A 26460-nucleotide genomic window follows, 5' to 3' on the forward strand; every position below is an offset into this window, starting at 1 on the left:
TTCTTTCTATCTATCTTTCTTTCTTCTTTATCTTTCATTCTTTCTTTTATTTCTTTCTCTCTTTCTTCTTTCTTTCCTCCTCTTTCTTTCTATCTATCTATCTTTCTTTCTTTATTTCTTTCTTTCTTTTTTCTTTCTTTCTTTCTTCTTTCTTTCTCTTTCTTTCTCTCTTTCTTCTCTTCTTTCTTCTCTTTCTCTTCTTTCTCTCTTTCTTTTTCTTTTTCTTTCTTTCCTCTCTCTTTTCTTTTTCTTTCTTTCTCTTTCTATTTCTTTCTTCTTTCTTTCTCTCTCTTTCTTTCTTTCTTTCTTTCTCTTTCTTCTTTCTTTCTTTCCTTTCTTTACTTTCTTTCTTTCTTTCTTTTCTTTTCTTTCCTTCTCTTTCTTTCTCTTCTCTTCTTTCTTTCTTTCTTTCTTTCTTTCTTTCTTTCTTTCTCCTCTCTTTCTCTCTCTCTTCTCTTTCTTTTCTTTCTTTCTTTCTTTCTCTTCTTTCTTTCTTTCTTTCTTTCTTTCTTTTCTTTCTTTCTTTCTTCTTTCCTTTCTTTCTCTCTTTCTCTTTCTTCCTTCCTTCCTCCCTTCCTCACTCCCTCCCTCCTTCCTTCTTCCTTCCTTCCTCCTCCTCCTCCTTCTTCCTTCCTTCTCTCTTTCTTTCATCTTTCTTTCTCTTTCTTTCACTTTCTTTCTCTTTCTCTCTTTCTCTCTTTCTTTCTTTCTTTCCTTCCTTCCTTCCTTCCTTCTTTTCTTTCTTTCTTTTTCTTTCTTCTGTTTCTTTTTAGGCAGTCCTCAGTCCAGCAGTTCTGGACTGATGGCTTGGAGCTTGGGCTTACAACATGCTTCTAGGGTCATCCCAGCAGTGCATGGGAGCCAGGCAGTGCTGGGAAATGAACTTGTGACTTTGTACATGCAGGTCCCACTCTCCACCCCTTTAAGCCCAAAACTGAAAATTTGCAGAGGCCGCTGAGTGAAACATGGCTGGCTGGGCAGGTGGTTCAGTTATAGAGCTGCTAAGCCCTGGAGTGCTAAGGGCCACCATGTTCAGGGGCCTTCAAGGCTACATCCAGCAAGGTTCAGTTGACCTTGCGGTACCGGGAATCCAATCCATGTGGCATGCACCTTAACTAACCCCTGTACTATCTCCCTGCCTTAAAAATGGAACTTTCTATTTTAGATTCATTTTACTAGCTACTACTAAAGCATAAGAACATTCCTCCGAGGGGCCAGAGTGGTGGCACAGGGCATAAGGCATCTGCCTTGTGCATGCTAGCCTAGGACAGACCTCGGTTCAATCCTCCAGTGTTCAATATGGTCCCCCAAGCCAGGAGTGATTTCTGAGCGTATAGCCAGGAGTAATCCCTGAGCATCACCAGGTGTGACCCAAAAACAAACAAACAAACAAAACAAAACAAAAAGAAAATTCCTCTGAATAAAACAAGTATTGAATTTGGTGAGAAAGACATTCTGGGGGTGAGGTCCAGAAATATAGAACAGATGTTTAGATACTTGCCTTGTACAAGACCGACCCAGATTCAACAATTTGTACCACAAATGATCTCCTGAGCATTGCCAGAGCTCAGTCCTGAGCACAGAGCCAGGAATAACCATTGAGCAAAGATGGGTGAAGCAATACACACACACACACAAATTCGGAAGGGTTGCCTGCTATCCCTCTATCTCTAGGTGGTTTTATTGAAACTAGTTCGAAGAAGGAAAAGGGACCTCCCAGACTCTGCTGGCCCAGAGACACCAACAAATACTTCACAGTCGAGTCAAGTTATTACTTTACTGCCATCTGCTGGAGTATTGTTACATTATATGTAAAAGTCTCGCTCAGATGTTCCTGGTACCTGCAGAGATCTGGTTGTCTTAGGGCTCTGGACAACTCACTCAGCCTTGCTTGTTAACCTTGAGCATGCCTGTTCCCAAGGCAACTAAGCTTGGAGGTGATGGCATTTTCCCCTTCTGTCTTGTAGTCAGATCCAGTGCCGGTTCTTCATGAGGGGGAACGGCCGCTGCCCCTTCAAGTCTGACTGCATTTATCTGCACCAGCTCCCAACTAAGACCCTGAGACCTGATCCTCCCTGGCCCGAGAGTGAGCTGCAGGCCTCTGGGAATGAGGTGGTAATAGGAGGGGAAAATGGAACGGAGATGGGGGGGGAGGGGTTCAAGGAGGAGTTGGCCATGGCTTCTGCATTCCCTGATTAATATAAAGCCTGTCATCGTTAGCTAAGATAGTTCTAGGGCTGTAGTTTCTCAAGATAACTGCTTGGTCATTGCAATGCTGTGCCATGTGCAGCATTCCCATCTTCTGTTTCAGTCTTGATCACCTGACCCCTGAGGCAACTAGGTCTGATCCAGGTTGTATTGTCACCCACTTTTCTCTACTCCCAGGTACTGGACCCTGCAGCAGTCCATAGAGGCAATGATGCGTTCTACCTGGACTGTGCTCTGGCCATGGCCTTCTGGAGTCCTGAACTTCTAATGGATCCCAGAAGTTCTAACCACAGCCTCCTGTAACCTTTGGGCTGCATGAGGCTGTGGGATTGCTAGGTGGGAGGTCTTTTTCTCTTTGGGGGGACTTGGTGGGAGCTGAAAGTTGCCACACACCCCCAAAAGGTCAATGGCAGCAACTCAGCTGGGGAGCAGGGAAGTGAATGGTATTCTGTCCACCAAGCCCAAAGCTTCTCAATGTTTTGCGGCTGTGGTTTTTAACTGTGCTCTTTTGTAGAAGGATTCTGAAAGATAAGCAATAAAATGCATTAAAGTCATTATTTCCGCTATTTCGAGTAGTAGATCCATGAACCATCCAACTTGGGGATGTGCTTATTTGACACAGATCTATGACAACTCCACATCCATAACAAGGATAGAAAGATCAAAGAAATAATACTGTTGGGAAGGCACTTGCCTTGCATGCAGCCAACTCTGGTTCCATCCCTGCCACCACATAGGATTCCCCAAGTCCCCCCAAGGAGACTTCTTGGAGAAATCACTACATGCAGTACAATTCAGAGGCTGACCTCAGTCTCATGTACTCTAAATCTTAGCAATGCAAAACAAGAAATTTTCTTGTTATTCTTGCTATTCTCTTTTCCTGGCTACAATACAAACGTTGGTGGTTTGAGCCACATCTGCACTAAGTAGAGCTGATGGTTGAACATGCGCAGGGCAGACTGTTTAGTGTCTTCTCTGTGTCCATTGTTTGTCAGGGTCTGCCCTCATCTCTATAGCATATCACTGGAAAACCAAACAACACATCTTCTGTGAAGTTAGAACAGCTAACCATGGGGCCGGGCGGTGGCGCTAAAGGTAAGGTGCCTGCCTTGCCTGCGCTAGCCTTGGACGGACCGCGGTTCGATCCCCTGGTGTCCCATATGGTCCCACAAGCCAGGAGCAACTTCTGAGCACATAGCCAGGAGTAACCCCTGAGCGTTACCGGGTGTGGCCCAAAAAACCAAAAAAAAAAAAAAAAAAAAAAAAAAAAAAAGAACAGCTAACCTTAGAAAAAGGTGGTTTCCTGTTGGGTTAGGTTTGCAAAGTCAGAACAAAGAAAATGCTTTTCAATCTTTCTCAACACTTACCTGAAAAATCCTTTCAGGAAAAGACTTTTTTGGTGGAGGGGTGGTCAGAGAGAGTAAAAGTGGACAGGGCACTTGCTTTGTATGTGTCCAACCTGGATTTGATCTCTGACATACCAGTATATTCGGCTGAGTCCTGCAGGAGAAATCCCAGAGTGCAAAGTAAGAATAAACCCTGAGCACCAATGAGTGTGATTCAAAATACCTCAGTGTTTTTTTTTTTTTTTTTGCTAAACTAGAAATCAGATCCAGGTTCAAGATACCCAAGCCTTTCCATGCTATTCAGGGTGAAAGCCAAAGTCCTCTCTGTGACCTCCAGAGCTCATGAAATCTAGCCTATGACCTCTGTCACTGCAACTCCAATTGCTCCCCAGCAAAGGCCACATTTCTTCCCCAGGGCCTTGCACCAGGGTTTTTGTTTTGTTTCCTGTATTCTCAGTTGTTAGGTGCTCATTAGACATTAACTGAATGAATGTGTGTGTGTGTGTGTGTGTGTGTGTGTGTGTGTATGTGTGTGTATCAGTAGAAACTTAAAGGGTAGGAAATGCAAGTGACACCCAAATGAGAGTTCACAGGGACAATTTAGATTCTTTCTGCTCTACTTATCCTCAACAGTGATCACTCAGGTGGAGCCTAGTCCCTAAACACAACCCCTGCAGCTTTCCTCAAGTTTGGAAGTTTACAGCAAAGCCTTGTTGTCATATTTATGACAGTCTGCTTTATTGTGACTCCTCCTCCCTTGGGGCCATTTCATGCATTTAAAACCACTGTGTGGTGGGATGGCTGGTGAGAATATAGGGATGGAACCTATCAAAGGCACGCACTATATTTTTTGGGGGGGGCCACACCCAGCGGTGCTCAGGGGTTACTCCTGGCTGTCTACTCAGAAATAGCTCCGGGGCCGGAGAGATAGCATGGAGGTAAGGCGTTTGCCTCTCATGCAGAAGGTCATCGGTTCGAATCCCGGCGTCCCATATGGTCCCCCATGCTTGCCAGGAGCGACTTCTGAGCCTGGAGCCAGGAGTAACCCCTGAGCACTGCCGGGTGAGACCCAAAAACAAAAAAAAAAAAAAAAAAAAAAAAAAGAAATAGCTCCTGGCAGTCACGGGGGACCATATGGGACACCGGGATTCGAATCAACCACCTTTGATCCTGGATTGGCTGCTTGCAAGGCAAACACCGCTGTGCTATCTCTCCAGGCCCATGGCCGCACTATTACACTGAGTTCCACCCTTAAACCCTATCTATCTGTCTGTCTGTCTGTCTGTCTGTCTGTCTGTCTGTCTGTCTGTCTATCTATCAATCATCTATCTCTATCTCTATCATCTATCTATAGGTATATATAGGTTCAATATATATATTTGGAGAGAACAGAAATGGAATGAGGGCTTGTGAAAGAAACGAAATTATGATGTGATGCTATATGGTGTGACCAGCAAAGCCTGTCTGTAAGTAACATGGGTGTCAGATTAGATTAAACATCCAGTCTGCATCATCGCCTTGCTCCAGGGAGCTGAAGAAAGGAAGGAAGAGTGGAGGAAGAGCATTGGGGTCAAGTTGCTCAGATGCTGTTCTCCATCCATCAAGCGCCACCAACAGCAGCGTCCCAACGCTCCTCCCAGAACTGAGGCCACCCACAAGCCACTCCCAATATGGCGCCACGGCCCGTCTGGCGCCACTCCTGGGCGGGGCTAAAGTAGTCCCGCCCTCCTACTCCGCTCCTCTAGCCATTCATTGGTCCTCCTACCCTATCCCTCTTTTCATTGGCTTCTCTCTCTAACTCCGCTCCCTATTCATTGGTCCGTAGCGTGCTTTCCCCGCCTCATCCTGTTACTTTCATTTCCGGTTTCGCCCCTTCCCGTCAATTTCCAAAGCGCGCTAATTGCACTTGGTCCTTGAGCTAGTTGCTGGTCCCCAGTATCCTGCTCTTGTCGCGATCTGGGAAATGTGTACCCCCTTTTTCGGAGCTGAAGCCTTGGAACCGGGGAGACGGGCTGCACGGTACCCAGATCCGGGGCATGGCAGCCCCTCAGGTGTCGTCCGGGGGACCTGAGCCCTTGCCTTGGGCCCATCTCCAGGCCCAGGCGCGCCTCTTGCTTCGCGCGTTGCAGACGGGGCCCGACGGGGCTCGGCGCGGTCTTGGGGTGCTGCGGACCCTATCCAGTCGCGGCGGGGACCCCTTTGACTGGGGCTATGTCCTCGAGGCGCTGTGCCAGGAGGAGCCGGTCGTGGAGGGCCCGGACTGCCGCCTGCAGCTGTAAGTCGGCCCGCCGCAGGCCCTGAGGCTCAGCTGGTTCCTCCAGACAGAGGGGATCACTGCACCCCAAAACTACATGCGGAGAATGAGGCCCCGAAAAGTGGATTCACGCACCCCTGCGGGGCTTTAGGGAAGAGGGTGATCTTCCCTGACCCCCTCCCCCAATGTTCCTGCAGAGACAATATAGGGGTTCTAGCACTTTCCTGGCACTCAGTAATCCCAGTTCAATCCCCAGACCTTTAGCCCTGCCAGAAATTAATCTCTGAGCACCGTTGGGTGTTGCCCAAAAACAGAGAAAGAAAAAGAAAGCTTATTTCTCGAAATATGTTCTAGGTGCACACTTCTGCCCTAGTGTGCATGTTGTAAAACTACATTACAAAGTCTACAAATATAGAAGTGTAAGCTATAATGACAGTATCTCTTGGCTGGTGGCTCTTTTTTTGGGGGGGAAGGAGGGGTTACTCAGCTCAGGGGTTATTCCTGGCTCAACGCTCAGAGATCTCTCCTGGCAGGCTCGAGGGACCATATGGGATGCCGGGATTTGAACCACCATCCATCTGCATGCAAGGCAAATGCCTTACCTTCATGCTATCTCTCCAGCCCCTTGGCTGGTGGCTTTATATGATCAGCATAATAGATATTTAAAGGCAGGATTGCTTTCTTGACTATGGTGTTCTTGACCATTCCTAATCTGGGGAATTTTTGATGGTTTTGTTATTTGGGGGCTGTACCCTACTGGGCTGGGATATTGTTGGATCTCATACAATACATGAACTTGCCCTTTATATGCCTGTCTGCCCTCTGGTCTGGGGTTTGAGCTCCACCCCTCCAGGATGTGAGTGGGAGCGCAGTAGTTCAGCTCTGCCAGTTTCCCTTCATCCGGTGACTTCTTTATTTTTTCTTTCTATTTTTTTATTTTGTTTAAAAAAAAATATGGGGGGCCAGGAAGGTGGCGTTAGAGGTAAGGTGTCTGCCTTGCAAGCGCTAGCATAGGACGGACAGTGGTTTGATTCCCCGGCATCCCATATGGTCCCCCCAAGCCAGGGGCGATTTCTGAGCACATAGCCAGGAGTAACCCCTGAGCGTCAAACGGGTGTGGCCCAAAAACCAAAAAAAAAAAAAAAAATATGGAATGCTTCACGAATTTGCGTGTCATCCTTGTGCAGGGGCCATACTAATCTCTGTATTGTTCCAATTTTAGTATATGTACTGCCGAAGCAAGCACCATCGGGTGACTTCTACCGCTTCTGTCTTCAATGTGTTGTTTTGATTTTTTTTTGGGGGGGTGGGGAGATTAGGGGCATACCCTGTAGCCATCAGGGACTTCTCCCAGCACTGTGCTTGGGGGTTGCTCTTGGTGGTACTGGGGATCATTGTAAGCCATTGTGTGAGGAGGACTCTGATGAAAATGCTTAGGGGCTAGGAAGTTGGGACTTGCTGCACCTGGGTCAGATCACACCTCCTGCATATGAAACATGTGTCCCAGAGGCTGGGGCTATTGCTTTGCATGGGGTCAACTTGGGTTCGTTCCCCAGCATTCCATATTATCCCCTAGCACTGCCCGTAGTGATTCTTTTTTTTTTTTTTTTTTTTTTTTTTTGGTTTTTGGGCCACACCCTGTGACGCTCAGGGGTTACTCCTGGCTATGCGCTCAGAAGTTGCTCCTGGCTTCTTGGGGGACCATATGGGACGCCGGGGGATCGAACCGCGGTCCGTCCTAGGCTAGCGCAGGCAAGGCAGGCACCTTACCTCCAGCGCCACCGCCCGGCCCCCCGTAGTGATTCTTGAGGTCAGAAGTAGGAGTAACTCCTGAACATTGTTGGTTGTTGGTGTGGTCCCAAAACAATAAAAGGGGGGGAGGTTGAGGGCCATACCAGTGCTCAGGTGCTCAGTGGTGCTCAGGGCTTACTCTTATTCTTTAATTAAAAAAAATTCTGGGGCCGGCGAGGTGGCGCTAGAGGTAAGGTGTCTGCCTTGCAAGTGCTAGCCAAGGATCAGGACCGCGGTTCGATCCCCCGGTGTCCCATATGGTCCCCCCAAGCCAGGGGCAATTTCTGAGCGCTTAGCCAGGAGTAACCCCTGAGCATCAAACGGTGTGGCCCGAAAAACAAAAAAAAAAAAAAAATTTCTGGCTGGAGAGATAGCATGGAGGTAGGGCATTTGCCTTGTATGCAGAAGGACGGTGGTTCGAATCCCAGCATCCCATATGGTCCCCTGAGCCTGCCAGGAGCGATTTCTGAGCATGGAGCCAGGAGTAACTCCCGAGCACTGCTGGGTGTGACCCCAAAAAAGCAAAACCAAAAATCTTTTTAGGGCTTACTCTTGACTGGAACTCAGGAATTGACTGCACTCCTGGCAGTGCCTGGGCAACCATATAGGGCACTGGGGGTTGAGCCCAGGTTGGTTGCATGCAAGACAAGCATCCTACCCCCTGTACTGTTGTTCTGGCCTCTGGCTCTCCTTTTTGTTATTAAAAGACGAATATATATGCTTATGTACTATTAGCTAGAGAGATAGTACAGTGGTTAGGGTGCATGCCTTGCATGCTGCTGACCTGGGTACAATTTCCCATATGGTCTTCAGCCAGGAGTAAGTCCTGAGCACAGCTAGGTGGGACTCCCAAATTATGAACATATATAACGATGTAGCCCAAAAACAAAAAACGAAAGTGGGAGGATGAGTGAGCTGCCCTTTCCGCTCTGCTTCCCCTTCAGAATTAGGCTGGAGACCGGAATTCAGAGGTCAATCCCAATGGTAAACATTTGTGTTGCTTTGTTCCTTATGTTTTCCATTAGTAGAAATAGAGACCTATAGTCTTCCCACACTCCAGTTTGAACTTCTTTCAAGAGATGGGTCAGGAACATGCTGAGTTCCCAAATGTGGAAGCCCCAGCACTTTACAGAACTGTTTGTCCAGCTGCGCTGCTTTTTCCGGATGGTGCATGGGAAGGGGCAGACTTAATACAGGGTCCCTGCATAGAACTGCACTTCCTGGTAATTGGTTTCTTTTGTAGGACGGTGTGTTTTATTTTATTGATGTATTTTGTTTGAGGGTCATTTCTCAGCTGTTCTCAGGACTTAGTCCTGGCTCTGTGCTCGGGGATCAATCCTGGCACTGCTTGGAGGTGTATATGTGGTACCGGATATAGAACCTGGGTCTGCTATATAGTTTTCATTTCAAGTGCCCTACCTGCCCTGCCATCTCTCCAGTCCTCTGCATTTTTATTTATTTAAAAAATATTTGGCCGGAGAGATAGCACAGAAGTAGGGCATTTGCCTTGCATGCAGAAAGACGGTGGTTCGAATCTGGAATCCCACATGGTCCCCCGAGTCTGCCAGGAGCGATTTCTGAGCATAGAGCCAGGAGTAAACCCTGAGTGCTGCTGGGTGTGACCCAAAAATTAAAAATAATACTTTTTTTTTATATTTGGGGCCAGAGAGATAGCACAGCAGCAGGGCGTTTGCCTTGCACATAGCTAACCCAGGAGAGACTCGAGTTTGATTCCTGGCATCCCATCTGGTCCCCTAAGCCTGCCAAGAAGCAATTTCTGAGTGCAGAGCCTGGAGTAACTACTGAGCACTGCTGGTGTGGCCCCAAAACAAAACAAAAAGTATATTTGTGTATTATATTTTATAAATATATAACATTAAAATATTTGTTTTTGCCTTTTGGGCCACACCCTGTGACACTCAGGGGTTACTCCTGGCTATGTGCTCAGAAATCGCTCCTGGCTTGGGGGACCACATTGGACGCCACGGGATCAAGCCAAGGTTCGTCCTAGAGACTTTGTGCTAGGCAAACACCGTACCGCTGTGCTATGGCTCCATGTGTTTTGTTGTTGTTGTTGTTGTTGTTTGGTTTTTGGTTTTTGGGTCACACCTGGCAGTGCTCAGGGGTTACTCCTGGCTCTATGCTCAGAAATCGCTCCTGGCATGCTTGAACTATATGGGATGCCGGGATTCGAACCACCATCCTTCCGCATGTGAGGCAAATGCCCTACCTCCATGCTATCTCTCTGCCCCGGAGTATGGTATTTTTGAGTGTGTGAAATCACTGGGGTTGTATTTCCAAATCTGGTGAACAGGTCTGAAGCAGCGTAGCACATGGAATAAGTAACTAAGCCCGTCAGGAGGAATCATGGAGTCGGGTTGGCTTCTTGCCTCGTAGTCTCTGCATGCTTCAAGCATAAAACCCAAAGCTCTCTTTATTCTCCAGTACAAATTCAACTGGGCCCCAAGAGAAGTGAGATCCAGTTGGACTTTTACATATCAAAGGGATGGTTAAAAAGGAAAGAGGAAGTTGGGGTATCATCTAATAAGGGTGCTCAGGGTGGGGTACATACTTCTCGCTCTGCTGGAGGTGTGAGGGGACCATATGTGATATCAGGGATCAAACTGGGGTTCACCACTTATGCGCCCGATCTCCCTGCTCCCTTATACTGCCTCTCCAGCTCTGCAATATGGCTTGCACCCAAACTTTAGAAAGGAAACTTTTATATTAGATAAACATGCGACTAGAGAGATACAGGATTTAAGGCCCTGGTCTTGTCCATGACTGACCCCACTTCCACCCCCCAGCACTGCGTGAGGTCCCCTAGGGATGGTTGGCTAGCAGGGAGGGACCCCCTAGGCACTGCCAACCCTCCCTGCCCTCTACCCCTAAATAAACTAGGTGGGGTAGGTTCCAGTGTGAGTGTCTGAGCTTCAGGGTTCAGAAAGAGCAGGGCCAGACCTGAAGAAAACCCAAATGATTCATGCCACATGTCAGGGCTCCAGGCTCCCTTGTTCAGTGCCCTCTGCCTCCGGCATGACCCTGACTTTCCTCTCCCCTTGCTGCCCAGGAAGCCGCTGCTGCTGCGCCTGCCAGGCCTGTGCCGCAGGAACCTTCTGAGTCTGCTTCTGGCGGTCCACTCCATGGTGCCCCGTCCCCAGCTCTGCAGGCTGTTGCATATCGCCAGGCAGGACTCGAGCCCCGAGCCCGACGGCTGGCTGCAGGCCCTGGGTGAATTGATGCGAAGGGATCTGGGGGCCGACTTCTCCCTACCGGCTGGGTCCCCACTGTCCTCAGCGTGCCAGAGCAAGCTGCACAGCCTGTGTAAGCGGCTGGGGCGAGGGAGTGGGAAGCTAAGATGGTCCCAGGCCCCAAGCCCTGAAGTGTCCCAAGCGGCGTTGCATGCCTCCCAGCCGGCTACCTGCAGGAAGGAGCCAGAAGAACCAGCCAGTCCTGATGGGGAGCCGGACCCCAAGAGGTTCAGAGTGGAGAGGGAAGGAGAAGTCCCTCCTGCAGAGCCAGATCCAGAACCCGTGCTGCCCCCCTCCTTGGCAGAGGGACAAGGATTCCCCTCTACAGGGAAGCTGGAGCCCAAGGAAGCTGCTCAGAAACTGCGGGACCCCCAAGGCCAGGCTGAGAGTGTGGCATTGCCTAAAGCACTGCAGGTACTTCTGGGGGCGGGTAAATCGTTCTGGGGTGAAAGCTGCTTGGGCTTCTGTCTCCCAGGCGGGTTGTCCATCATCCTTGGAGCCAGGGAAGGAGAATGGCACAAGGAAACCAAGTCTGCAGTCTCTAGGGACGGGGTAGGGGAGGTGGCTAGAAGTGGGGAACCCTGGGGCTAATGATCGCTTTTTGGGGGGCGGGACCACACCCTGCAGTGCTCAAGCTTACTCCTGGCTCTGCAGGGATCACTTCTGTAGGACCAAGCTGGTTGGGGATAGAACTGTGGTCTGCTGTATGTGAAGCAGGAGCCTTACCTGTTGCCCTGTCTCCTGGGCTGTTTGTTTTGGTTTTTGGGCCACACCCAGTAACTCTCAGGGGTTACTCCTGGCTATGCACTCAGAAATCACTCCTGGCTGGGAGAACATATGGGAAGCCAGGAGCTCGAACCACAGTCAGTTCTAGGTCAGCCTTTGCAAGGCAAACGCCCTACCACTTGTGCCACCGCTCCGCCGCCTCCTCCTGGGACTTTTTAGGGCCAGAGGAGAGGCTCAACCTGTGACCCTGTCTTCCCAAGCCACCTGTCCTCTGTGGGATGGGTGCCCATGGCACTGGGGGTTCACATGGGCTGGTTTGAGCTCTGCTTTGTGCCTGGCTTTTGGTTTTGGTGTGCATGCCAGGCAATACTCTGGCTGAGTTCTATCCCCAGCCGGAATAGGAGTCATTTCACCCTCTTTGGCTTGGAGTCACACCTGGCAGTGCTCAGGGGCTACTCTCAGATCTATCTGTATCAAGAGTGCTCCTGGCTGTGCTTAGGGATCATGTAGATACCATTTGCTTGGGATTGAACGTGGAACTCCTACATGTAAAGGATTAGCTGAGTCTCTGGCACTAACTTCACTTTTTCCTCCACTTCTTTCCACTTCCTTTTCCTCTGCTCCCCTGCCTTCCCCCTTTACTCCCATCCCCTTCCCTTCCCTTCCCTGTCCTGCTCTGCCTTGTACTGCCCTGTTCTCCCCTTCCCTATCCTGCTTTCCTTTGCCCTATCCTCCTTTCCTCTCCCATTTTCATCCTTCCCCTTCCCTTTCCTCTCCACACTCAGCAGTACTCAGGGCTTACTCCTGCCTCTGTGCTAAGGGCTCACTCCTGGCGGTGTTCAGGGGATCCTATGGGGTTCCAGGGATTAACTAGTGGTCAGCCCTTTCCAAGAGAAACGCCTTAACCCCTGTACTGTCTGTGCTGTGTCTCTGGCCTTGGTTTATGTGCTTAAGCACTTAGATGGTACAGGCTTCACGTTCTTGGCCGTTTTGCTTTTGGGTTATCTATATCCACCAGCAACCCCTGATCTGGGTCTTCTGAGAAGAGAGGTCTCGGGCTGAGGTTGGGGCCACGGTGGTAACTGGCCTCCCCTTTGCAGGACCAGGTGCCCCAGCTGCAGCAGCTACTGAAGACCTTCCAGGAGGTGACATGTCTCTGCTGCCCGCAGAACCCATCTTCCACCTTTCTCTCACACCTCTACCTCTGTGCACCCAGGGGAACCCCAGCAGAGAAGCTGCTGTTGGGGCATGAGGGATGGGAGTGATGGGAGCCCCAGCATGCTTTGAGCTCAGGGGAAATTCTTTCCTCTGCCATGTACCCCTAGATTGTTCCTCTCCTCTGATAGTTATCCCCACACTATCCCTCCTGCCCCTCAGTCTAAGGGGGTTTCTCAGGGTCTGGCCAGCCCTAAGGCGGAGTTTGCTTTTCCAGGGGCTAGAGGCACCCCCTCCAGTGGAGCTGCAACTGCTGCATGAGTGCGGCCCAGGGCAGGTGAGTCTGGGGTCCCCCAGTCCAGCCCTGTACCCTCTTAAGTCTTTGGGGAGGGTTTGGTGGGATGTGATTCCTCCCCTGAGGGCAGCCTTAGGGGTCCCAGCAGCGCCTTTGCAGGTTCCTCTCCTGCCTGGGTCTGAGACCCTGCCCGTGGGGCAGGTGGCCCTGCTGTGTTCCCAGCTGCAGGTCACTGAGCTCCCGGATGCCGGGCTGCTGCGGCTCTGCACCTGGCTGCTGGCCCTGTCCCCCGACCTGAGCCTCAGCAATGCCACTGTGCTATCCAGGAGCCTCTTTCTTGACCGGGTAAGTAAGGGACCTTGGAGGTGGTGTGCCAGGGACAGAGTGGGGCAGTGGGCATGGGAGAGGGGCTGTCCAGCCTTGCTGGGTCCAGCCAGGGAACAGCACCCCATGCTGTTTACTATTCTGCTTTCTGATACTTCCTGCAGGGTTCCTTGACCCTTTGAGGGGCTAATCAAGGGACTCACAGTGGTTTGGTTGCTGGTGAGGAAAGCTAGGTCTGTCTTTCTTCCCCAAATTGGGTTCATGGGAGCACCAGAGAGAATTTATTGTTTTTCCCTTGTTGCATGCCTCTCCGCTGACACCAGCGTCTGCTAAACACTTGTCAAAGGGGAAAATGTGAGGGCCAGAGAGATGACACAAGGTTAAGCAATTATCTTGCCCCTGGCTCGATCCCCCGCACCATCTGTCATCCCCTGAACACAGCCAAGATTAATTCCTGGGGCCGGGAAAGTGGCGTTAGAGGTAAGGTGTCTGCCTTGCAAGCACTAGCATAGGACGGACCACGGTTCGATCTCCCGGCATCCCATATGGTCCCCCCAAGCCAGGGGCGATTTCTGAGTGCATAGCCAGAAAAAAAAAAAAAAGATTAATTTCTGAATTTCTGAGCACCGCAAGGAGTAAACCCTGAGCACCATCAGGTGTGGTGTGGCCCCCAACTTGCCTCCTAGAGAGTGTCAGATAATGAATGAATAAATGAATGAGTGAATGAATGAATGAATATTTCTTCTTCCTGGGCTCTAGATTCTCTCCCTCACTTCTTCAGCTTCCTGCCTCCTCAGGACCGCTTTGACCTCCTTCTGTGCCAAGTATCCCCACTCCGTCTGCAGATCCCTCATCGGCCCTGTGCTCCAGGCCTTGGGAACAGGTGATTCTGGGGCCCTTCACAGGCCTGATCATGTTCCCCTCTGTTCCCACGTGGTGAGCAGAAACACCATTGGCTGGAGCCCACACAGTGCTTGCTTGGCAAGCACAAGGTTCTGAGTTCAAAGCCTGGTGCCATCCAAACATCCTAACAACCTACTCTTTGGGATCCCCAGCAAGCAGGGCCAGAAAGATGGCCCCCGGTGGTTTAGGAAAGTACCCAGGATAGGTGAGCAGGCCCAAGCCTTAGCCCCATGGCCAGGCACACATGCACCCAGGGGATCCTGATCAGCCACTGTCTGTGGTTCCTGGCAAGGAAGAGAAGAGAAAAGGGAGAAACACCCCTAGTTCCCTGATAAAGCCCCTTTCCTTATATGAGCGGGATTGTTCCCCTGGTCCCATTCACTTCTGGGCTGTACCCTCCAACTCTTCTCTGTTTTTTCCCTTTCAGGTTCAGCTCAATCAGAATTACTGTGTTGTCTGATGAAGGACACAGCCCTGGAGCCAGACTCGCAGGCTTTGCTGCTGGAGTAAGTGTGCCTCCCATGCTCCTGCCTCTCCCTTCTGAGCTTACTCCAGGTGGACGTTGAGGTTAGGGCTATGCCGGGGCACCACGCTGCATCTGAACAATGGGTACAAGGACTGGAAGACAATACAGCGATGAGGGTGTTTGCCTTGCATGCAGCTCACCAGATTCCATCTCCAGCATCCAGTGTGAACCCACTGGGAGTGATCCCTGATGCAGAGCCAGGAGTAATGCCTGAGCACCACTGGGTGTGGCCAGGTCCTTTCTGGCCCAAGTGGTTGCGCCTTGGCTGAGTTCCCTCCCTGAACCCAGCATTTATGCTCCCCTGATTCTGCCTCTCTGGGGGACTGTGCCAGGTGCCTCGGAGACCACAAAGGGGCCAGTGGCCTCCATTCTTGAGTCTTTCTTTTTCACGGATGTGGTTGGAATATGGCACCAAGGGTAAGAACTCAGACATGGTGTCAAATCTCACCTAGTCTCAGAAAATTCAGATAGGTCATTCCTGTTTCTCGGAGCCCACGTCCTCGTAAGAAAAATGGAGATGACACTCACTTTAGCATTTTCCCAAGTTTACATATGGGAAGAAAAAAAATTTCATGTTTATTATATAACAGTTACATTGATTGACTGCTATATGATATCTCGCACTGAGGAAGTTCTCAAAAAAGTGTTGCTGGGGCCGGCGCGGTGGCGCTAGAGGTAAGGTGTCTGCCTTGCCAGCGCTAGCCTAGGACGGACCTCGGTTCGATCCCCTGGTGTCCCATATGGTCCCCCAAGCCAGGAGCGACTTCTGAGCGCATAGCCAGGAGTAACCCATGAGCGTTACCGGGTGTGCCCCCCCCAAAAAAAGTGTTGCTAAGGCCTGAAAAACCAAAAAAAATAAATAAATGCTCAGTACCTGGGGGGGGTGGGCAGGGTCTAGCGCTATATCTGCCTTCAGTCAGTCAGTAAGCTGGAAATCAGGCTCTGAGGGATGGCCAAGGATCCAAGCTGTTCTGTGGGACCTGCCATCTAGTTTCCACCGTGCTGCCTTGACACAAGAACACCCAGTATGTAACGTTATAGGGAGCACGGTTGGAGTAAGCCTCCCCCCAGAGGGCTCTGTAGGGAAGACTCTCCCTCACTATCATCATCCCACTTGCCGCCATCCTCTCCAGAATCACCTTCCCCTTTTGTGTCTGATCATTTGGACCAGGACCGGGGTCACACCCAAGACTTTGCACGTATGTTCTGACCCAGACAACTGCTTCTGCCTTTTGTACTCAGGATTCTTTTCTGGTAGGGGGTGCTCTGGGGATCCTGTGTCACTGGGGTGAATTTCACCTCCTGCCTGTAAATTCTGTGATTCAACCCTCTGGGCTACCTTCCAGGCCCTCTTTGGTGTTATTTTGGGGCTATACCCGGCAGTACTTAGGGATCACTCCTGGCTCTGTGCTCAGAGATCTCTTCGGTTGGGCTCAGGGGACCATAAGGAGTGACAGGGACCAAGTCCAGATCACTATTCCAGTCCTCTTTTTTTAGTTTGTTTGTTTTTGAGTCACACCTGGCATCGCTAAGGGGTTACTCCTGGCTCTGTGCTCAGAAATCACTCCTAGCAGGCATGAGGGACCATATGGGATGCCGGGATTTGAACCACCGTCTGTTCTGGATTGGCTTCATGCAAGTCAAATGCTCTTGCACTGTGCTATCCCTCCTGTCCCATTCCAGCCCTCTTTCACCCTGAGGTGCTCTTAGGGCCTGGTTGCATATCCGTGTCCTTGATCAGAGGCAGGTAAGCTAGGTGGGACCTTTCCCAGCACTGAGCAGGCTCTGCTTCCAGCCTGGAAGGGTCCGGTTGCTACTTCTTTTATCAGGGTGTTGACTATTTCCAGGGTACCCAGACACAGAGTATGCCAGAGAGGTTTGGGGGTACCCAGCAGCAGGCCTCCCCACATGGTGGGGTGTGGGGAGAATAGCGTTTCACAGTGCCTGTGCTTTGCAGCCCGATCCTGGAGCTGCCCTGGGAGGAGGAGACTTTCGTGGTGCTGCAGGCGCTGCTGGAGCGGCAGGTGAGGTTGGGCCTGAAACCTGGGCAGAAGAGTCGGGAGCAGAGAGTCCTCGGGTTCAGCCCAGTGCCACCCTCGTCCTCTGCGAGACCTGGGCAGGGACACTCGTATGCCTGGTTTTGTTCTGTTCTGACATATGTTAGAGGCTCCTGCATGGACCATTCTGAAAGGCTGCAGGAAAAAGTATCCCCCAGCCATCCAGATTCCCTTCTGGAGGGTTCGGTGCCATGGTTTTGGCGGGGGCCCTCCCAGAAATGCTATAACAAAAGAACCCTTTTCCAGGTTCAGAGAGATGACTCAGAGATCTTAGAGGGTTTGGAGAGCTCAGACTCCAGCTCTACACAGTCCCCTGAGCACTGCCAGAACTAAATGTGCTTTTTCCCTTGTTTGGTATTTTATTTTCGGGGCGGGGTGTATAATGTGTGGAGCTCACTCATGTGACATATTCTTTTTTTTTTTCTTTTTTTTTTTTTTTCTTTTTTTGGTTTTTGGGCCACACCCGGCGGTGCTCAGGGGTTACTCCTGGCTGTCTGCTCAGAAATAGCTCCTGGCAGGCATGGGGGACCATATGGGACACTGGGATTCGAACCAACCACCTTTGGTCCTGGATCAGCTGCTTGCAAGGCAAACGCCACTGTGCCATCTCTCTGGGCCCTCATGTGACATATTCTACTGTCAAGCCACATCCCTATATGTTCTGGCAATGTCCACATTGGTACCTGAAGTTCTGTCTTGTTGGTGTGAAATTTCAGTCAACTTGACTTCCTCATGACTGAAGTTCTCTTTTTTACAAAAGGGGCTTCATGGAGCCAGAGAGATAGTATAGTAGGTAGGGCATTTGCCTTGCACATGGCTGACCTGGGTTTGATCCCCAGTATCCCATATGGTCCCTGAGCTCGACAGGGGTCATTTCTGAGCATAGAGCCAGGAATAACCGCTGAGAGCCGGGTATGGCCCAAAAGCCAAAAAGAAAAAAGGGGTGGGCTTCATGACTGTGCCCACCAGACAGACTGGGGAGGTTCTTGAATGAGGTCACTGTGCCATATGTTTGATGCTTGGGGCCCGGGAAGTCACTGCTTCTTCTCCCAATGTGCACAGGTGGAGCTGACCCCTGAGAAGTTCAGTGTCCTGATGGGGAGGCTCTGTAAGGAGGGGCCAGCGGCCACCACGTCCATGGCCTATGCCAAGCTCCTGCTGACAGTGATGAGCAAGTACCAGGCCAATGTGAGTGTTGGTGGGACCATGAGGGCTGCTTCTGCCTCTGTGCCAGGGAAAGGGCAACTTCTGGCCCAGGCACTGGGGACTGGAGCTGTGGAGGAATCCAGGGCCTGTTTCTGTAGGAGAAGTTGGGGAGCCCTGACGTAGGCCACCCTCAGCACCGGGTTAGTAAGAGGAGACAGCTGATGAGAAGGTCATTGCAACATCTGGGGACCGCCAAGGAGGGAGTGCACAGAAGTTTAGGAAGTTAGGCAGCTGCTCTAAAAATGAATTTATCATTTTCAGGGAGGTTGCTACACCCAGCAGTGCTCAGGGCTTGCTACTGGCTCTGCTCTCTGGTTTCACTCCTGATGCTTGAACCAGAATTTTTTTTGGGGGTGGAGGTGGGGCACACATCCTGCTCTGAAATCAGAATGTTGTGAGGATGGTAGGAAGTGAAGCCACACAACAAGCTGGCCTTGATCACCCATTGTTGACAACAGGACTGAGCAGGACTGATGGGCTGTCCAGCTAATATCCCACTCCAGGTTAACTTAAATCAACTTGAAATGGGTCAGTTTGGGTCTAGGGTGATATTACAATGGGTCAAGCTCTTGCTTGATGGCTGATCCAGATGTGATTCCTGACACCCCATACGGTCCCCTGAGCCCTCTGAGGAGTGAGCCCTGAGCCCAGATCCAGGAGTAAAGCCTGGAGCACCTCCAGGTGTAGGCCAAACCAAAACAAACAAGCAGCCAGTGGGCACAGGAGAGGGAGGATCAGATGCCGAGTTGACCTGACCTGACCTGACCGTTTCTTCCTTCTCCCCAGATCACTCAGTCGCAGAGGCTGGGCCTGGCCACAGCCCTGGAGCCCAACACCACTTTCCTGAAGAAGTCTCTACAGGCTGCCCTGAGACGTCTGGGCTCCTGACCCTCACCTGGGGACCCTCCTGTCACTTCACCAGCTTCCTGAAGGACACTTTGGCCATGACCAGCCCACACTGGTTCCTACTGAGAATGGATACTAAGCCTGGCCTCCCCTGAGACACTGCTTCCTCATACAGCCTGACCAGAGGCCATCTTGGCACTAGCAAGGAGGGTCTTGGGTCAAGGACGGAGGAGGAGAGAGCTCGATTTGTTATTGTTATGGGGGGGGGGGGTCCACACCTAGCAGCGTTTGGGAGTTACTCGTGGCCCTGAATTCAGGAATCACTCCTGGTGGTGCTCAGGGAACTATATGGGGTTCTGGGAATCAAACCCTGGTTGGCCACATGCCAGGCATGCACCCTACCTACTGCTCTCTCCTCCCTTGCCCTGGAGCTCAGAGCTTGTTCATTTTGTTGTTGTTGTTTTGTTTGGGGGGGCCACATCTGGTAGCACTTTGTTTACTCCTGGCTCTGCGCTCAGAAATCGCTCATGGCAGGCTCGGGACCACATGGAATCGAACCCGGATCCGATGCATACAAGCAAATGCCCTACCCACTGTGCTATTGCTCCATTTCTAAGAGCCGCAGACTCTGGGCTCCTTCCTTGTCACTCCTTGCCTCCTACTGGGAGCAGAAATTCTGAGAAGACCTGTGAGGTCAAAGCCGAACCAGCATTCATGAGGCCCCCAGACCCAACTGTGCTCAGCACACACAACTCTGCACTCTCACTAGTGTGGAATCATTGGCCAACAGGATGTAACGAGAAACAGGAAGTTCAGTAAAATGTGATGAGAAGCAGTGCCTGTTTGCCTGTTGATTCTGAGTATATGTGAAAATGAACACTCACCCTCCATATGCACTCCATATGTATACACATATTTTCCCAGTCATCCCATATACACTTCCTGCACACTCACACACACACACACACACACACACACACACATACACACATACACACACACACACACACATATGCTCTCACACAATTCCTATTCATGTATACATAATCTAGGTGGGCAGACACATATCCAACACATGGACACGGTCCCTGTTCATGCATGCACATCTCAGTCCACACACCCATACTCCTTTTATTTTGTTGTTTTTTTTTTGGGGGGGGGCACACCCGGTAATGCTCAGGGGTTACTCCTGGCTATGCGCTCAGAAATCGCCCCTGGCGGGGCCGGGAAGGTGGCGCTAGAGGTAAGGTGTCTGCCTTACAAGCGCGCCAAGGAACGGACCCACCGCGGTTCGATCCCCCGGCGTCCCATATGGTCCCCGCAAGCCAGGGGCGATTTCTGAGCACATAGCCAGGAGTAACCCCTGAGAGTCAAACGGGTGTGGCCCAAAAACCAAAAAAAAAAAAAAAAAAAAAAAAAAAAGAAATCGCCCCTGGCTTGGGGGACCATATGGGATGCCAGGGATCGAACCGAGGTCCGTCCTGGGTCAGCCGCGTGCAAGTCAAATGCCCTATGGCTGTGCTATCCTTCCAGCCCACCCCATACTTATGTGACAAAGGGCATCCTTTCCTCTGAGAGCTGTTATGGGAGGGAAGGGTGGTTGTTGGGCTTTGAGAAAATGTCACAGACTCCCCCCCCCCCCCCCCCCCCCCCCCGCGCCCTGCTCAGTGGCTCAGGCAAGTGACACACACATCACACACTGGAGGGAGGCTTGCGGGTGGGCTAAGTCGGGAGGATTTCTGGCTAGCTGGCATTGGAGAGGAATCTAGGTCTGGGGTTAATGAGGGCTGAGAGGAGCATGATGAGGGGACAAGAACCGGCAGGTCCTTCAGGGTCCTGTGACCCGTGGGCGCCATACATCTGCTTAGCCTTGTCTTACTCCCCTTGATTCAGGTAGGTACCGTGGCCTTTTGTTTATATGTTTGTTTTGGGCCACACCTGACGGTGCTCAGAAATCACTCGTGGCAGGCATGGAGGACCGTAGGGGATGCCGGGATTCGAACCACTGTCCATTCCGGATCGGCTGCGTGCAAGGCAAATGCCCTACTTCTGTGCTATCTCTCTGGCCCTGTTTATTTAATTTTTAAAGAATGATTTTATGGGACCCACACCCACTGGCACTCGGGTTACTCCTGGCCTTGAGCTCAGAAATTACTCCTGGGGCCGGAGAGATAGCATGGAGGCAGGGCATTTGCCTTGCATGCAGAAGGACAGTGGTTTGAATCCTGGCATCCCATACGGTCCCCAGACCTGCCAAGAGTGATTTCTGAGTGTAGAGCCAGGAGGAACCCCTGAGCGCTGACGGGTGTGACCCAAAAACCAAGAGAGAGAGAGAGAGAGAGAGAGAAAGCCAGCCTGGTAGGCTCAGGGGACCACATGGGATGTCAGGGATCAAATCTGTGTCAGCTGCATGCAAGGCAAATGCCCTACCCACTGTGCTATCGCTCTGGCCCCAACAAGGTTTTACTGAAATTTACAAAGATATGAGGGATTGGGGCTGGTGAGGTGGTGCTAGAGGTAAGGTGTCTGCCTTGCAAGCGCTAGCCAAGGAAGGACTGAGGTTCTATCCCCCAGTGTCCCATATGGTCCCCCCAAGCCAGGGGCAATTTCTGAGCATTTAAGGAGTAACCCCTGAGCATAAAATGGGTGTGGCCCAAACCCCCCCCCCCCCCAAAAAAAATGAGGGAAGAGAAAGTGAAGTACATGTCCAAGTGAAAACACATCTTTAGGGCCGGAGAGATAGCATGAAGGTAAGGCGTTTGCCTTTCATGCAGGAGGTCATCAGTTTGAATCCCGGCATCCCATGTGGTCCCCCATGCCTGCCAGGAGCAATTTCTGAGCCTGGAGCCAGGAATAACCCCTGAGCACTGCCGGGTGTGACTCAAAAACCACAAAAAAAAAAAAAAAAAAAAAGAAAGAAAGAAAAAAGAAAAAAAAGAAAAAGAAAACATCTTTAGAATGAGAATAGCTAGCAAAGAAGCAGGCAAGCAAGCGAGACAGATGCATGTTCAAGGAAGAACATGGACTTGAAGAGCAAGCTACCTGGGGCATATTTATTTACATAGTTAGGTTTATTTTTTGGACCATACTGGTGGTCCTCAGGGCTTACTCAGGGTCTGCCCTTAGTAGGGTCTGGCCAGTTTCAAGAGACCATGTGAGATGCCAGGGACTGAGCCTGGGTTTATTGTATGCCAGGCAAATGCCCTAGTACAAATGCCCATCAGTACTCTCTTCAGCCCCATAGGGCACATTCTCAAGAAGAGGGACTGATCCTGGGGAGCAGTCCCAAGTCTCAGAGGCATCTGTAACACATTATTTCTTTGGGTGGGGGGTGCACACCAGGGTTTTTAGTCCTGGTTTTAGTCCAGGCTCTATGCTTAGGGATCACGTCTGGTGGGATACAAGAGACCATATTCAGTACCAGGAATTGAACTCAAGTTACCTGCAGTACTATCTCTCCAGCGTTTTTGCTTTTTGGGGGGTCACACCCAGTGGTGCATTTAGTTCTGTATTCAGTCAGACATCACATGGAATCTCGACCAAACCCAGGTCATTTTTATTGTTGTTTTGGAGTTACACCCAACCATGCTAAGATTAGTCTTGGCTCTGCACTCAGGAAATTATTCCTGGTGATGCTTGCTTGGGGGACCATATGGGGTTCCTGGGTCAGCCACATGCAAGACAAGGCCAAACGCCTTACCTGTTGTTTTATCTTTCTGGCCCTCAAAGCCTAGCAATGTTGGGAGATGGTTTAAATAAATGTGGGTATTCGGAGGCCAGAGAGATAGCACAGTGGTAGGGTGTTGGCCTTGAATGCATCCAGGACGGATGGTGGTTTGAATCCCGGCATCCCATGAGGTCCCTGGTGCCTGCCAGGAGCGATTTCTGAGCACAGAGCTAGGAGTAACCCCTGAGCACTGCCGGGTGTGACCCCAAAACCAAAAATAATAGTTATGATTAATAATAATAATAATAATAATAATAAATAATGTGGGTTTTGGGTAGGCCTGGTTCCTGAGCACTGCTGGGGCAATCAATGCAAGATGAAGAGAGACACATGATCGAGAGAGCCTGCTTTTGGAGGAGTTGGGGACAAACATGGGGGGACTCGTCTGCCCTCCGAGGGCATCACTGGGGAACCCCAATAATTTGGCCAGGAGATGCCTGGCTTTAGCTGGGCCGCGCGCCGCAGTGCCCCCAAGCGGCCGTCCGGCGGAACAGCAGGCCTTTAAAGCGAAGTCCTCGGAACCCAGTAAACTCTCGCGAGAAGAGAGAGAACCCGTATTTGAGCGCATGCGAATCTCGCGAGAAGAGAGAGCCCCTATTTGAGCGCATGCGCCGTGCGCAGCCCTCTCTTTTCCGGATACCGCGGCGGCAGGCACCATGAGGTACGTGGCGGCGCTTAGGGCGCAATCTACAGCCATCCTTTTCCTCTAGGCGCTCTGGGGGACTGCGGGTCCTTCGGGGAGGACCGAGAGTCTTCTGCTGGGCTGCGGGGCATTTCTGGCCGGCGTTCGGGTGCAGGATTGGAATTGAGGCCTGTGCCAGGAGAGCGGCCTGTTGCCCGGGCGTTGGATCTGGCATGGTGGGGACACAGTGGCCCAACGCAGCTGCCTAAGCGCCCCGTGTGCATCTCTCTCCCGCAGCAGCAAAGTCTCCCGCGACACCCTGTACGAGGCGGTGCGGGAAGTCCTGCATGGGAACCAGCGCAAGCGTCGGAAGTAAGTAAGCCTGGATGCTGGGTAGGGCAGTGGGCAGCGCATCATGAAGCCCATTGGGGGCTCTGGCCTCACTTCTTTATTTTTGGTTTTTGGATCACATCTGGCAGTGCTCAGGAGTTAGTCCTGGCTCTGCTCAGAGATCGCTCCTGGCTGGCACCAGGGACCATATGGCATTCGAACCATTCTGCATGCAAGGCCAATCAATGCCCTACCTCCATGCTATCCCTAGGCCTCACTTCTTTTCTCCTCTTCCCCAAAGGTTTCTGGAGACGGTGGAGCTGCAGATCAGCCTGAAGAACTACGACCCGCAGAAGGACAAGCGTTTCTCGGGCACCGTCAGGTTGGCACCGCAATGAACCCACCACCCAGCCCTCCGTGCCACCCCTGTGCTTGCCACCTCCCTGCAGATATTTCTTTGAGTCTGCAGGAGGCCAAGCCTCTGGTGGTATGGACGTGCCCGGGTAGTTCAGACCGCCCCCCTGCTCCAGGCAGGCGAGGCTGGCTGGACGGACCCCCACCCTGGGTCTTAAAACAAGAGGGGAGGCGTGGGGAGGCCTCGGCCGAACCCGCCGGCTAGTTTGAGAAGCCAGACTAGCTGTTGGTGAAGGTTCCAGCGCTGGGTAAGGCTCGGTGGCCTCTGCCCGTTTTCCTCTATAATCTCTCTTCCTGGTATTTGGAACTGGCTATGACGCCTTTTGCTTTCCCTGTCCCCTTCCAACGCAGGCTCAAGTCCACCCCTCGCCCCAAGTTTTCCGTGTGTGTCTTGGGGGACCAGCAGCACTGCGATGAGGCCAAGGCTGTGGATATCCCCCACATGGACATAGAAGCACTGAAGAAACTCAACAAGAATAAGAAACTGGTGAAAAAGTTGGGTGAGTTGGGGACATGGTGCTCGAAACCGGCGAGTGGAGGCAGAAGTGACAGAAACATGAATCATAATTTGGCTACTGTGGAGGTTTTTGGGGTTTGGATCACACCAGTGCTGCCTCAGGTTACTCCTGCTTCTGCACCAAGGAATCACTTCCTGGTGGTGGTGAGATGCCTATATTGGGTGGCAGCATATGAGGCAAATACCTTCACTGCTGCACTGCATGTGGGGTACAGGGAATCAAACACGTGTCTCGGCCCGGTGCTGAGTTTTGAAAGGAATGGTAGAATGGCAGTGATGTCTGCTTTTCCTACTGTTTGTAAGAAAGGCAGAGTTTAGACTGCTCTTTTTCTTTTTTGGGTGGGGGGCACACCCATTTGGTGCTCAGGGGTTACTCCTGGTTAAGCCCTCAGAAATTGCCCCTGGCTTAGGGGGACCATATGAGATGCTGGGGGATGGAACCACTGTCCTTCCTTGGCTAGCCCTTGCAAGGCAGACACCTTACCTCTAGCGCTACCTCACCGGCCCCATAGACTGCTCTTTTTCTTAACCAAGGAGTTAAATGTCCAAAAGATGGGGATAAAATGGCCTGTGGTGCATTCAGTACTGGGCTCAACACCATTGGCTTTACACAGCTGTTTTGCAGTCAACATCAAGTTCTGAACAGTCCTCTCTTTTACCAGCCAAGAAGTATGATGCCTTTCTGGCCTCTGAGTCTCTAATCAAGCAGATCCCCAGAATTCTGGGCCCTGGCCTGAATAAGGCTGGCAAGTTCCCTTCTCTGCTGACCCACAATGAAAACATGGTGGCCAAGGTTGATGAAGTGAAGTCCACAATCAAGTTCCAAATGAAGAAGGTGGGTCTGGCTCGGGTGCAAAGGTCTGGCATTAAGTCAAGGGAGTCACAGTGGTAGGCCCCCTCCAGTGACCCTCTAGGAGTTTTGGCTCACAGCTTGATGGGTACACTTCAGAGGTGACGTGCTCAGCCGGGTGAAGCAAATGGCTCTAGTTTGCCTGGCACAGGGATCATGGACCCAAATATTGTTTAATGGTTTTTGGATGCTGGGTGGGCCATCTAGCTTAGAAATGGTGCCCAAACCCAGGTCCTGTCTTCCTTAGGGAAACTTTCCCCTTATCCTTCTGGCCCCCACCTACATGGTATTTGCCTCCTTCCTCGCAGGTGCTGTGTCTGGCAGTGGCTGTTGGGCATGTGAAGATGACAGATGATGAGCTTGTGTACAACATCCATTTGGCTGTCAACTTCCTGGTGTCATTGCTCAAGAAGAATTGGCAGAACGTCCGGGCTTTATACATCAAGAGCACCATGGGCAAGCCCCAGCGCCTGTATTAAGGGCCAATTAAATAAACCCTAGTGTTGCCATGTTCATCTATCTGCCTGTGACTTGATGGGGGGAGTTTCTTCAGTGATAACTTCTCCTGCCTTCTCTTTGCTCCGAATGCAGCCAGTCTCTTGAGAAATGAGACAGGTAGAGCTCCTAGATACAGCCTTGGGATCAGGCTAGAAGTCCATGTCTAATTACTGTATCTAGGAATCAGATCTAGAGAATGGCTGCCACAATGCCAGTGTTGAGGGCAGTGGTTTGTAGAAACGTGCTAGTGGACCTGCTAACAAGGTTCTGAGTTAACATTTTTTCTAGAGGTGTTCAGGCTTCTGCCACCTTTCTGGTCTGGGGCACTAGAAGTAACTTCATTTTTTTTTCTCCTTTATAGTGAGTTGGTTGATTGGAAGCTTGTCATTTCCTCTGAAGTGTAAAGTCTGATCTTGATCTATTAATCAAGCTCCCACACACGTACTAGTGGCCTATTATAGCCAGGCCTATTCCTAGCTTTGTTTCCATAGAACAGATCAATTTTATGAAAGGCAAGCCTCCAGGTTAGTGCCATAGTTGCAGCTGCTAAAAACCAAGAGAAGACACTTCACTTGGTGATGGGCTGGCTCAGTGAAACAGCCTGCTTTGCAAGA

The 26460-nt window shown here is 51.1% G+C and overlaps 2 protein-coding genes and 1 non-coding gene across 3 annotated transcripts; 2 read left to right on the forward strand and 1 right to left on the reverse strand.

Annotated features, from left to right (window-relative positions):
- Positions 1-5545: 5545 nt before the first annotated feature.
- On the forward strand, positions 5546-19098 carry FANCE (FA complementation group E). Its single transcript, XM_049765304.1, has 10 exons — positions 5546-5829; positions 10670-11264; positions 12677-12721; positions 13009-13068; positions 13228-13371; positions 14110-14233; positions 14681-14759; positions 16737-16803; positions 17899-18024; positions 18829-19098. The coding sequence occupies exons 1-10, from the start codon at positions 5591-5593 to the stop codon at positions 18928-18930; spliced, it is 1581 nt and encodes a 526-aa protein (XP_049621261.1). The 5' UTR covers positions 5546-5590; the 3' UTR covers positions 18931-19098.
- Positions 6951-7054, reverse strand: LOC125996730 (U6 spliceosomal RNA). The gene has a single exon (XR_007491411.1). It is a non-coding gene; the product is annotated as a U6 spliceosomal RNA (small nuclear RNA).
- A 4162-nt stretch (positions 19099-23260) lies between the features above and the next one.
- RPL10A (ribosomal protein L10a) lies at positions 23261-25841 on the forward strand. The gene is made up of 6 exons (XM_049765286.1): positions 23261-23276; positions 23535-23609; positions 23869-23949; positions 24333-24481; positions 25161-25333; positions 25657-25841. Exons 1-6 carry the CDS (start codon positions 23272-23274, stop codon positions 25825-25827), a joined length of 654 nt encoding a protein of 217 aa, XP_049621243.1. The 5' UTR covers positions 23261-23271; the 3' UTR covers positions 25828-25841.
- The last annotated feature ends 619 nt before the right edge of the window (positions 25842-26460 follow it).

Source organism: Suncus etruscus, chromosome 18 (genome assembly GCF_024139225.1).
Source record: "Suncus etruscus isolate mSunEtr1 chromosome 18, mSunEtr1.pri.cur, whole genome shotgun sequence".
Classification (NCBI taxonomy): domain Eukaryota; kingdom Metazoa; phylum Chordata; class Mammalia; order Eulipotyphla; family Soricidae; genus Suncus; species Suncus etruscus.